Source organism: Capricornis sumatraensis, chromosome 6, assembly GCF_032405125.1.
Source record: "Capricornis sumatraensis isolate serow.1 chromosome 6, serow.2, whole genome shotgun sequence".
Classification (NCBI taxonomy): domain Eukaryota; kingdom Metazoa; phylum Chordata; class Mammalia; order Artiodactyla; family Bovidae; genus Capricornis; species Capricornis sumatraensis.
In genome coordinates, this window is record NC_091074.1 from 56987604 (window position 1) to 57001506 (window position 13903).

Sequence of the window (13903 nt, forward strand, 5' to 3'; positions counted from 1 at the left end):
CATTAGAGAATGACAGTTACTACAGCAGTGATATATATTTTTTTGCCTGCCCCCTCCCTCCTTAGGTGAGTCTTAGCAAAAACCAAAATTATTATTCTTTTTTGTGATTTTGTAACCACAAAAGTAAAATAACTATTTAATATATCCAAGATATTATGTTTGAAAATATGACCAGTCTTTTGGCATTTATTATACAAATTTCCATGAGTGTATTGTTGAACGTATGCACCCCATGAATTTTCAATGGTTTTATGGAAGACCTTATGATTTTAAGGTTTTTAATGGTATTAAGGAAAGATGCTGGCACCTGCAGAAAGAATATCAGCCTAGGTCTGTCAAATTAAACCTTTTCCCAAGATACCTTATTGACAGTTGTGTAATGATCTCATTCTGTTATTCCCACTTCAGAGGATTTTTTAAAATGTCTTATAGTTTACAGGTTCATTAACATATTTGATTGCTATAATAGCTAAATAATTATTCTTTTTTACTCTGTGGCTTCCAGAATATCATGCTCAAGTCCATGACTTGAAGGATTTCGGGTTGTTATAAACAAATGTCCTGAAAATCTTTTTGAGTGAAATCGTGTCTGACTCTCTACAATCCTATGTTCTGTAGCCCACCAGGCTCCTGTGACCATGGGGTTCTCCTGGCAAGAATACTGGAGAGGGTGGCTGTGCCCTCCTGCAGGGGATCTTCCCAACCCAGGGACTGAACCTGAGTCTTTTATGTCTCCTGCATTGGCAGGCGGTTCTTTACCACTGGCACCACTGGGAAGCCTGAATATTTTCTTATCCTGACCTAAAACTAGTAAAAATAAATGGAGCTGCTGAGTTAAACTGAATCACATCTTACATCCTTGGAAGATATATGAGAAGAAGAAAGATCACATTCCATCATTTTTGTTCACTTTCACGGACAGCGGCTTCCCATTCCCTACTTAACATCCACCAATGATAGTGTTTCGATAAATTAATGGAACCCGAATGCTGGGCCACTCTCTGTAGAGGAATTGACACCTCAATATGGTTTGGTGATTTCATCTAGTCAGATTAAACTCCTGAACTTCAACAGTTGCTACTTAACCTATTTTCCCTAGAGCCTCCTATCTCTTTTTCTTGCATCTCTGCCCTCCCAGTTACCCAGGCCAAAATCCTTGGAATTATCCTTGATTCTTTTCTTCCTCTCACATCCTACATCATACCACATACTGAAGACATGGGTTCTTCACTGAAGACTTGGAAATGTGCTTGTTATGGCATGGATTAATGTGTGTCTCAGGGCAGTTTAGTCTGAACTGAAAGGTTTATTTTTTATATTTTAATTTATTTTTAAATTTTTTCTTAAATAATACAATTATAATTTAATTAATGAGCAGTTTCTTTCCATTTTGCAGGTGAACATGAAAGTGTATGTATATGCCCAGTTTTGATAAAGGCAGTGCTTTTGTTTTAAATATCAAAGTTTATTTACTTTCCCTTATTGTATGTAACTTTTTACATCATTTTTCCATTTTTAAAAGGTTATACTCCATTTACAGTTATTATGAAATATTAACTCTATTCCCTGGAAATGTTCCCCATTTATAAGGGAAGAACTGATGCTGACATTTGCTCATAGACAAAGGAACCCTAAAAAAATAACACTCCAGTTCAGTTCAGTTAAGTTGCTCAGTCGTGTCTGGCCCTTTGCGACCCCATGAATCGCAGCATGCCAGGCCTCCCTGTCCATCACCATCTCCTGGAATTCATTCAAACTCACGTCCATTAAGTCGGTGATGCCATCCAGCCATCTTATCCTCTGTCGTCCCCTTTTCCTCCTCCCTCCAATCCCAGCATCAGAGTCTTTTCCAATGAGTCAACTCTTCGCATGAGGTGGACAAAGTACTGGAGTTTCAGCTTTAGCATCAGTCCTTCCAAAGAAATCCCAGGGCTGATCTCCTTCAAAATGGACTGGTTGGATCTCCTTGCAGTCCAAGGGACTCTCAAGAGTCTTCTCCAACACCACAGTTCAAAAGCATCAATTCTTCGGGGCTCAGCCTTCTTTACAGTCCAACTCTCACATCCATACATGACCACAGGAAAACCATAGCCTTGACTAGACGGACCTTTGTCGGCAAAGTAATGTCTCTGCTTTTGAATATGCCATCTAGGTTGGTCATAACTTTCCTTCCAAGGAGTAAGCGTCTTTTAATTCCATGGCTGCAGTCACCATCTGCAGTGATTTTGGAGCCCCAAAAATAAAGTCTGCCACTGTTTCCACTGTTTCCCCATCTATTTCCCATGGAGTGATGGGACCAGATGCCATGATCTTCGTTTTCTGAATGTTGAGCTTTAAGCCAATTTTTTCACTCTCCTCTTTCACTTTCATCAAGAGGCTTTTTAGTTCCTCTTCACTTTCTGCCATAAGGGTGGTGTCATCTGCATATCTGAGGTTATTGATATTTCTCCCGGCAGTCTTGAGTCCAGCTTGTGTTTCTTCCAGTCCAGCATTTCTCATGATGTACTCTGCATATAAGTTAAATAAGCAGGGTGACAATATACAGCCTTGATGTACTCCTTTTCAAGGAAATGGCAATTCACTCCAGGATTCTCGCCTGGAAAATCCCATGGACAGAGGAGCCTGGAAGCCACTGTCCATGGGGTTGCAAATAGTCAGACACGACAGAGCAACTTCACTCACTCACATTGCTAATAAACATAACTAGTACATTGCTGCAATAACCCAAGTAAACTAGATAAGATATTCATACGTAAACATTGTTATAAAGTCGTTCTTCTGTATCAAATAGCTAGACTCCTTAAGTACTATCACTTTTCTTCTATAGTCTACAAACTCCTACTCCAGAACACTTTGCTCTTATAGACCCTTGTAAATGCACAATAAACGCTAATTGAATAAATGAATTTTCAGTTTCCAAAGGAATGACCTGGTGCTCCAATAATCCCTTCATGAGCTAAATGTGGGTCAGAGGAACAGGTGATATCATTCAGCTCTTTCAGCTACTTGGCCACTCTGATCCTGAAGAACCATAAAATATTTTCAGTGCTATAGACTGAAAAAGAAAGCCTGGAACAACATTCACTTTTCTGAACGATTCCAGTGCCTCTAAAATGTGACATTTTGCTGTTGTTTCCTTTTACTGTTTCTAATTACTGGGTCTATTTGCATGAAATGTGGATCTGGGTTGCCTAGGAGTTCATCTGCTCCTATTTCACATTCTTCTCTTAAATAAGCATACTTCGGTGTAGTCTTGCTTGCTGCCTTCAACATTTAGACAGAACCCTCTACCCCCACCCCCAACTGTCCCCCTCTCTTCCCATCACTCCCCAGGAGAAAGGTTATTTTTAAAGTACATAATCAATAGGCTTTGGGAAACATCCAGAACATGAGAAGGTCATAGGATTGGGAGCAAGCTACCAGGGATTGCTGAGAGAAGGGATGGCAACTAGCCATGCCAAAAATTGTTTGAGAAGGGAAAGACAGTCTGTAACTCGCATTTAAATGTTCTGAGTTATTCTTCTGCACAGGCTTTTGTTTGGGAGGGGCTTCTTAGCTTGGTTCTTCAGCATTACTTTGAGTTTCAGGAGAGGCAGATCAGCATTGACAGTAGCTTTTCAGACTAAATAGTGTTACATTAAAGTCAAGCTTGGTCTGAAGCTCTTGATGGAATCTTCAGTCTCCTGGTCATGGTGCTGCTATTTAGTTCCTGATGCTGATGCTGCCTTTGCTGAGGGTTTGAATCAAGAATAAACCAATTATGGTCACAATGTCTATAAAAACTTCCCTTGTGGCTCAGATGGTAAAGCGTCTGCCTGCAATGCGGGAGACCTGGGTTTGATTCCTGGGTCGGGAAAATCCCCTGGAGAAGGAAATGGCAATCCACTCCAGCACTCTTGCCTGGAAAATCCCATGGACGGAGGAGCCTGATAGGCTATAGTCCATGGGGTCCCAAAGAGTCGGACCCGACTGAGCGACTTCACTTTCACTTCACCTATAAAAACAATGGCTCCATAGCTCCTGACTCAACTGCCAGACAAAAGAAACACTGTTAAAGAATGCACCTACTGAGAGTGTGCAGATGATCATGCACAGATGAGGGTCGCTATTGGAAAATCACCTCAAGAGGGATGAAGAGGCTATTTCTCCAATACTGTCTGTTACATCACTCAGAAACCATAGCTCTTTTTTCATCTCTTCTTGCAACCACAGCAGTTATCTTCCCTTATGCAGTTTTATTTAATAGCAATTTATAACCTTCCTGTACCTTAGAAGATGATCCATGACTCCAGCCCTGCATTTTCTCTCTTCTGGTTATCAGAGGAAATTGATTTGTCACTCATCTCCTTGGCTTGGGACATTTCATTTTGCTGTTTTTGTTTAATAGGATTGTAATCCTTCCTAAAGATCTGCTTGTATCTCTATTTATTTAGTATTTTCCTCCATTTCATTATTTAACTTTAATCATGTCTAGTGAGTTGATCATTAAAAATCAGTTTAGCATTTTGTGTGAATTTTTGCTTTGGCTATGCATGGTGCAAAAGAGGCTGTGTGTCAGCCTTTGCTATTTGTCCTCAGCAGTTCCTATATTATGCCACTGATCAGACCTTGGTCTAAGGCTAATCTTATATCATTAAGTTGCCTTCCTAAGTGAATTCTTCTTTGACTGAAGAAATTTGGTGGTAGCATTAATTGCAAGTAAAGACCATGACTTATTGTTGAATATAAAATATCTTCTGAGAAGTGTCTGTCGTCACTATTGTGAACTCTCAGTAGTGACATAAAGACTTTTGTCCCCTGCAGATCCAGTTACAGCCAGTGACTAAGGCATATGTCCATTCTGAACAAAAGAACACTTATTTTTCTATTCCATGGCTGACATTGAGTGATAACATTTTTGCATATCGTAAAAATTTTTATGCATATGCTGTTTAAAGGCAAAAAGTGCTTTTACAATAATCTTCTTTGTGAATAGAATTTAAACTCTGTATGTGCTGCCTTTTCAATATGCCTGTCAAGCTCTGAATAATAACCTTTGACAGTGCTGAGCAGAAACAAAACCAGAGGTTGTTTCTTCTGTTCACAGCAGCATTGTTTATTATCTTTGCTATTATGGAATTAGGCTCATCTACCTTAAATAAAATATGTAAATTGATATTTTAAATGAGTTACTAAACTGTGGTTTAAAGAAATAGTCTGCTCTGATTTTTGCCATGGCAAGTCACAGATCTTTGTCTCTGGTTGACTCAACCTGTGATGAACAGACAGTAGTTGACAAGGGGAAAAATCTGCCAGTTAATATATTTTCTGATATTATTGTACCATTAAAATTTTATAAAACTTGTATATGCCTTCATAAAAATGGAGCTAATCTGAAAATAAGACCCTAAGGATGAGGGGAGGAATAAACAGAAAAAAACATTCTTTGTCTTGAAAGAACTTTTAAATCACCTATCTCCACATTGTCAAAGTAAATCATATATGGAAAAATTTAGGCTGCATATAATATGTATAGAAATAATTAAAATAGGAAATATCAGCTTTTAAGCATTTTTGAAAGGTTCTTTGACACTCAGTAGCTGGTTAGAATGAAATATTCTCTATTTTAATAATAAGTTAATTTGGTTATAATAACCAAATGGTTTGTGCATATGGATATAGCTTTGCTAACAACTTTCTTTATCATGCAGTGAAACGACCCAACAAACCCTAAGTCAACTTATTGCAGAACAGAATTTATTTTGGTTGAAGTTATTTTGAATTGAACTGACAGGCTTATGATTGACATGTTTTGCAAATTGTCGAAGGTGATGAAGCAGAGAAGTCCTTGCACAACACTCTATAAGATGCTGTAGTTATATGTCTTTAATAAACAATGTTCATTTTGACAAGTTTATTGAAAAAATATATTAACTGCACAGAAAACTTTATAATGAAAGTAACAGCGGTAAAAACCTGTTATTAACAATTGTGCTGTCATTTGAAGAATTGCTATATTTTTTCTTTCCTCGACAGTGCAAATCCAAGTGGAGGAGAAAGAAGACGATACTGAGGAAAGTTCAAGTAAGTGGGGTTGGACCCAGCTGAGATATGTTTCCTGTGGAATAGCAGTGAATTTAGGGGATTCGTCCTCTTATTTTGTGGGGATATGCGACTCCATGCAAACACAGGAGCACATGTGGATGACTTTCAGTGGTCTCACAAGAGCTATCAAGTCCATCAGATAGACTCTTCACTTGAGAGTCCATTCAATTGGCAAACACACATTCCACCCAGTTTATAAATTGCTCATCATTAAGTGGATGGTGGTCCAGAAAAATTTGCTTTTTTATTTCTTTACTATTTTCTTTGTCCTAAAATGTTTTCCCTTAGGCTGAATCTATTACAATATAACAGAATGGCCTTTTTGACTAAAGTGATCAGGTTGTTTAGAAAAAATGAATAAACCTGTTCTTTTGAATTCATAAATATTTTGTCTAAATTGCCCTGTTGTTTTTGTTTTGAATGGGTTCAGCTCAAGAGTCGATTGTGAACCCTTCCCAGGCATGCAAACCACTCATGGACTAGAACAGAGAAAGATCATTTTATGAGCTAAAGTTTTGAGTTGATCAAAACTGAAAGTGCAGCATTTCAGGGGGAGTTCAATTAGAGAATACATCAACACCATCAGTTAAAAATCTGAGCCCAATATGACAGCCAGTGAATGTTCATGGTGACAGTTGTTTTCATTAATTTGGTACGTTCTGCATGTAAACAGCCCAGAGTCTCACACAGATCCTACAGGCTCTGACTTGACTATTATAGGGGAGGAAAAGTAATTTTTCCTTTATCCTTCTGAGTTTCTTAACTGATACTCCTATAATACAAGAAAACCAAACCAAAACAGAAGTTTATTAACACATACACCTCATGTATACATGGATGATACCCAGGAAAAAAATAAGTAATTGTGTGAGATGGCTTAAAATTGAGACTAAAATGTCATCTTAATAGGGAAAAGTGAGGGGTATGTAGGTCTCTTGGGAGAGAATAAGTTTTAAGAGAATAGATAGGAGGTATGATAGTTTATGATAAAATATGTCTGCATGTGGTGTTGACCTATAGTCTCCTCTATAGAACACTTCTATAGTGTTCCTTGGGGATGAAATTCCTGGGGAGGGGATTTATGACAGTTGAGTTCCTTTTGGAAGCTCTGTTTTCAGGCAGACAAGAGGAATTCAGAGAAAATCTCTTTCTGCATTTGCTGTTTTTCAAGTGCTACATCTCAAAATAGTCAATACACTGAAGTGGCATATTTTGGGGTGGTATATTCTGAATGTCTTTTTGAGGTGGTATATTCTGCTACCCTTCAAAACTAAATTGAGCCCATTCCAAAAGGTAATGTTTATGCAAATCCACATTTAGCAGGCAACTGTAAAACACTTTTTTTTTTTTTTTAAGAATTTGAATATTTGGAAACTAGTGAAAACACTAAAGATAGCCTTTTTGTCCTAAGTGCTAAAAGATAAATATAACAATATACTTTTCATCCATGGTAAAACTCTGTAAGTTTAATAGCTTAGCTTTAATGTAAAATATACTAAAATGCAGAATACCACGTGGCTTCTTGAATTTTTGAGTTATTTGAGGGTGAAATTGTTTCTCAGTTCCTATGAGGCCCTTGTTCTTTCTATGATTAGTGACTAAAATGAACAATAAAGGCTGGGTAGATTTTCAAAATGCCAGAGTGGGGTTTGAATATCATGCAACATCTGCCACAGTATTTAACAAATTTTTGGTCATGATGACAAGAGTACAGTTTTCAAAACCTAGTTAGAAAAGTTATTCTCCTGTTTCTCTCTGCTAGTCAAACTTTAGTAACATTGGTAATGTTTAGATCTTATTTAGATTTGGAATATCAAGAAAAGTTTAATAAGTAATGTTGAAAAGATAAAATTTATAAAAAAATAAAATGACATACACTATGTAAAAATGAACATATTTAACTAATAAATGAGGAATCTGGTGAGCCATTTATAGCAGTTACCAGTTCAAAGGAAAGTCCAAAGAACAGATTCATTTATAGATCAGGAATATTGAACTGTTTGTGTAAGTGAAGACATAACTGTTTTGTGGGGTTTTTTCCTTTCCTTTTTTTTTGGGGGGTGGAAGTTTGTCTACACTAAGAGTTCACTTGCTTGTCTACGGACAAAAACTATTTTGCATTGCTATCTAGTGATCTACAATTTACAAAGTTACAAGATAGCTCCCAAAGAATCAGCATCAGACAACATAGAAGGGTATGGTAGAGACATTTCGTAGTTCTCCATTAAAGCACAATTTTTTCCCCATAGTAGCTTCTATTTAAAAAGATAGTGATAATTTTGAGTAATATTTGTTTTTTTTTAAATAATAATTAACTCTAAATATCAGAAGTTAAAAAGAAAAAGTGAAGGTGAAGTAGGATTGTCTGTCATAAACAGTGAAGGAAGGAACTGAATTCTCCTCCTACTCTTTACTGGAAAGCTTCCAAAGAAGTTATGGACATATGAGGCATTAATAGTCAGTTGGTGAATAAAATAAAATAATATTATTTCTCTCAATCGTGTATTAAATTTACTAGTTATCTATTTCTAATCAAAAAGATAGAATGATCAAGCAAAGTTATTCATTATCAATTACATCTAAGAAAGAGAAAGAAATTTAAGAAAAATAAGTATTTGAAGTTAAGAATGAAAATGATTTTACATAAAATAGATAAGCAACAAGGATTTACTATGTAACACAGGGAGCTGTATTAATATCCTGTAAAAATCTATAATAGGAAATAATCTACAATATATATCTATTTTATATATATATATATATATAACTGAACCACTTGCAGTACACCCAAACAAGTAATACAATATTGTAAATCAACTACTCTTCAAGTTTTTTAAAAAATTAAAAAAAAAGAATGAGAATGATTTGAATTAGAAAGGTATTTGAATTATGTCAAGGCATAAATTAATTTCTTCAAAATTATTCTAATTTATAGCATTTCCTTGCATTCTTATTGTTTGTTCTAAGATAGAAGTAATATTAGCACATAGTGATTAAACACTCAACCCTTATGTATTGAATTGATAATCTACAAACTAGGTCTGAGAGGTCATGGTATGATATTAAACTCCCAAGTCATCCAGTTATACAAGTAAATGAAGGCTGGAATTCTAAGCATTATTAGAATTTGGGGATTGATACTCACATATCTGAGTAGATAAACAACAAGAAATGAGAATGTAGATAAGTGTATTTAAATGGCAGACTATGAAATATATATGGCACGGTGCATTTTATCTTGATATGACAAACTGCTAGATTATGGTTTCAGAGGTGTGACAATGATAATTAAAAAGTAAGAATACATTTGGGATCGGGAAAGCACTTTTTTGAAACCACTCACTGAAGCATTAACTGTTGTGTTTAGGCGAAGAGGAAGAGGAGGAACACAAACTACCCCGAAGAGAGAGCATGAGGCCAAAGAGGAAACGGACCAGAGATGTTATCAATGAAGATGATCCAGAGCCTGAACCAGAGGATGAAGAAACAAGGAAGGCCAGAGAGAAAGAGAGAAGGAGGAGATTAAAGAGAGGAGCGTGAGTTAGTTTTGATCTATAATTGACATTATTGTTCATTCGAAAGTGCCTGATGCTGAAAGATCACTCTTTAGGTACTCCCTAGCCTTAAAATTAGTAATTAAAACTACTTTCAGAAAAACAAGCTTAGTCTGATGCCACCATTTTATTCCACTTAGTTAATGGTATTTTAATATTAAAATATAATTTTAAAATGAATATATATTGAGAATGGACTTATGAGAGATTTCCTTATGAGAGATCTAAATTGTCATGAGTCATTAACATATTATAGTTAATTTAAATATTTTAAAGTTATTCTATTAGTTAAATGCATCGTTAATGAAGTTAAATGAAAAACTTATAAACATGATCCCAAATCACGTATCTTACAGAGCAGGAGTTGAAAAGCTATGGTTAATTTCAACCTAAGAGGCAAGAATTGTTCTTATCATTTTAATAAAACTGCAATTAAAAAAAAAAAAAGCAAAGAGGAATATGGGACAGAGCTGTATGTAGCTCCCAAAGTCTAAAGTATTAACTATCTGTCCCTACAGAGGATTGGATTGACCTTCCCTTTTTAACATAACTCTATGTCTTTCATTTCTAGCAGGCCAATGATTTTCTGATAGCTGCCTTTGTCTAGAATAATATATTAATGCTGTTTAGGGGAAAAAATTCAAGAAAATAATTTTCTGGTCTTTGCTGCCTGGAAAACTGCCGATGGCAGGCAGGTGGAAAAACTGTAAATGTGAAACTCATTTACTAATAGGAAACCTAGGCCACTTGGAAAAGATTCAAGAGAATAACTCCTCTGCCACCCCTAGGTGGGGCATGGGAATCACCATGAGGTGATAGGATCTCTCCTCTAAAACAGTCCTAGAACTTTAAATGCTGAGGAACTTTCCAAGATTTCCTCCCAAGATGACACCTTGTGGTATTCAATAACTAGCTATTATTTGTGAATATTTTGTCAATAGAGAAGTTTAGCATTAGTTGACGATGGTTCCTTTTAAAATAAGAGTAACCCCACCCATTTCTTCATTGTATTTTTGTTGACTTAAGGTTTAAATCTCTCTCTTTCTCTTCTTTCTCCTTCTCTTCCTTTTTCTCCTTCTCCCCAGTCTCCTCTTCTTTCTTCTATCCTTGAATACTAAGACATCACCTGCTTTCTGTTTTACTCTGATATTTTTTATGTCTATCTTCAAGTATTTTTATATTTTGTTCTTTTCAAAAACAAAACACCCTATTAAGTTTCATGTCTTATTGTGATTGTTATTTCAATTATTAGGTAGTAATATTTCCTACTAGCAAAGCTGTTGCTTTCTGACAGTGGTATTTCATTGAGGAAACATCACCAATAGATATATGAATGATACAGATTGTGTCAGAATTTGCCTTTTCCTCTCCACCTGTGCTTCAGAGATGTCGCTTTTAAAATATGACTCAGATGGGAATTCCTTTGCTTTTTTGGTCTACTCAAGGCCCTCCTGTCAAGGCTCAACCTCTAGAAATAGGACCATGTGAATCAACTGGGTCTTGGCCCCTGTTACCTGGGGCAATCTTGTCCCTGTGACAGGGTCTGTCCTTAGCTGGTCCCACTCTCATTCTGATTCTGAGAAACCAGAAGCACCTGTCTCCCATCCTCCTCTCTCCTCTGCAGAACCAGTCTTGACTAAAATGAATTTTATCTCCATAGGTTTTGCAAATTATATTATTACTGCCATAATTTTTACAACTATTTTAAATAATATAAATTATTTATGATGATTGACAGTTCTGATCACTATTTCAGGGTCCATATTCTATTGTTCACTTTGAAGATAAGCCCTTCTGTTTTTAAGAAAACGTATTAGCAAATATGTTTTGAGAAAGATTAGTAGGCAAATCATGGCACATTTATTTAGGTTAATTAATTCATGATCTTCTTTTATTTAAATGTTCATGAGAAATACCTTAGGGAATTTTTCTTGCACTGAAAAAACATTTGAAAACAAGTAAATCCAAGGTTGTAATGTTAACTGTCTTTGGAGATGGTTAACAAAAACTGCCTTGTTTGGCATTTTGAAGTATTTCTGATAATATTTTATGCTTTTCTTGACCCAGTTTTAAGTGAATAAGTAATACGTTTATAGCAGTGAGAAATTCAGCACATTATGCCTCCTTTTTCCTAACAACTGTTGTTTAAATAAATCAAAACTAAGATAGAAAGCCATTCTTACACAAATTAGCCCTACATTTTAGAAGCAAAGCATGCCTGTGCTACACTCTTTTAATATGATTAGCACTTTCTTTGAGTGGCTCCTGGAAAAGCTGTTTCCCTATAATGCAATGTTTAATTATGCATTATTATATTTAAATTATGCAAAAAATGTAATATCTTAATTACCTGCATATTTGAAGGTAATTTAGCTGAGAACAACTATACATTGTAACACAGCATGATCTTCCTAGAGCAATCGACAATTAACAACACAGAGATTAAAAATGTACCAGTCTGAGATCATTTAGTGTAGGAATAAATATCTTTCTATAACTTGGAAGACATTGTTATATTTTATTTTAGTGTACTTGTTGGTAATCCTGTCATCCAGAAAAATTCTGTACATAAACATTTATTTAATAAATATTTATTCAGCTCCACTTCTGTCAAAGATAATTTGCTAATTTCTTTGAAAGATATGAATATGAATGTGAAATTGCCTCCATTCTCTACAAATTAATAACATAGTAAGGGAGAGGCCGGAGAAAGCAATTGCACCCCACTGCAGTGCTCTTGCCTAGAAAATCCCATGGACGGAGGAGCCTGGTAGGCTGCAGTCCATGGGGTCGCTAAGAGTCAGACTCGACTGAGCGACTTCACTTTCACTTTTCACTTTCATGCATTGAAGAAGGAAATGGCAACCCACTCCAGTGTTCTTGCCTGGAGAATCCCAGGGACGGGGGAGCCTGGTGGGCTGCTGTCTATGGGGTCACACAGAGTCGGACACGACTGAAGTGACTTAGAAAGGGAGAGGCCACTTAGACACAATTATTATGAAATAAGACTGTATAAATGTGCCACAGAAGTAAAAAGTGATTTTGAGTCTTAAAGAAAATTATCTCATAAGGACAATCAGAAAAGGGTATTGAAGACATTTCATATGATTTTTGAAGGAGTCGTAGAATCTGAATATGTTAAACATATAAAGTACTGGGTTTAAGACAGCAGAAAACTAAATAATTAGTATTAGGAACGTAGAGAAATAAGCTTTAATTACATGGTAAATCCGAACATGAAATAGATCATTCTTTCATTCTGTTTAAGTATTTTGTTATCCTTGTACAGCACCATAGGATTTTATATGTGTGTGTATGCTTAATCACTCAATCGTGTCCGACTCAGCAACCATATGGATGGTAGCCTTCCAGGGCTCCTCTGTCCATGGGGATTCTCCAGGCAAGAATATTGGAGTGGGTTGCCATGCCCTCCTCCAGGGGATCTTCCCAAGTCAGGGATCAAACCCAGGTCTCCTGCATTGCAGGAGGATTCTTTACCATCTGAGCTACCAGGGAAGGATTTTATATAATAAACATCAAATGTTTAAAATAGAAACAACTTAATGACATTCAGAGTTGTATCTTAGTATGAGTGTACTTCCATAGTTCACGTAAACCAGGATTACTATTCTAAGAAAAATATCTTAATTGGTTAAAAAAAAAAACCACCAAACTATCAATGAAGATGTTATTTTACAGGGTTAATTAAATTTCTGTTCAGTAACCATGACCTGATTAGAAACTCTGGTGGTGGTTTAGTTGCTAAGTTGTGTCCAACTCTTTGTGACTCCATGAATCACAGCACACCAGGCCTCCCTGTCCATCACCAACTCCCAGAGTTTACCCAAACTCTTGTCCATTGAGTTGGTGATGCCATCCAGCCATCTTATCCTCTGTCGTCCCCTTCTCCTCATGCCCCCAATCCCTCCCAGCATCAGGGTCTTTTCCAATGAGTCAACTCTTCACATGAGGTGGCCAAAGTATTGGACTTTCAGCTTTAGCATCAGTCCTTCCAATGAACACCCAGGACTGATCTCCTTTAGGATGGACTGGTTGGACTTCCTTGCAGTCCAAGGGACTCTCAAGAGTCTTCTCCAACACCACAGTTCAAAAGCATCAATTCTTCGGCACTCAGCCTTCCTCACAGTCCAACTCTCACATCCATACATGATCACTGGAAAAACCATAGCCTTGACTACACGGACGTTTGTTGGCCAAGTAATGTCTCTGCTTTTTAATATGCTATCTAGGTTGGTCATAACTTT

At 36.4% G+C, this 13903-nt stretch overlaps 1 protein-coding gene across 1 annotated transcript in view; it reads left to right on the top strand.

The window, feature by feature from the left end:
• The window catches only part of TMC1 (transmembrane channel like 1), a 166598-nt gene that overhangs the window by 55457 nt on the left and 97238 nt on the right, over nucleotides 1-13903 (top strand). The window contains exons 2-3 of the mRNA XM_068973590.1: nucleotides 5987-6063; nucleotides 9458-9620. Coding sequence (XP_068829691.1) covers nucleotides 5987-6063; nucleotides 9458-9620 — 240 coding nt within the window. The remainder of the gene's footprint in view (nucleotides 1-5986; nucleotides 6064-9457; nucleotides 9621-13903) is intronic.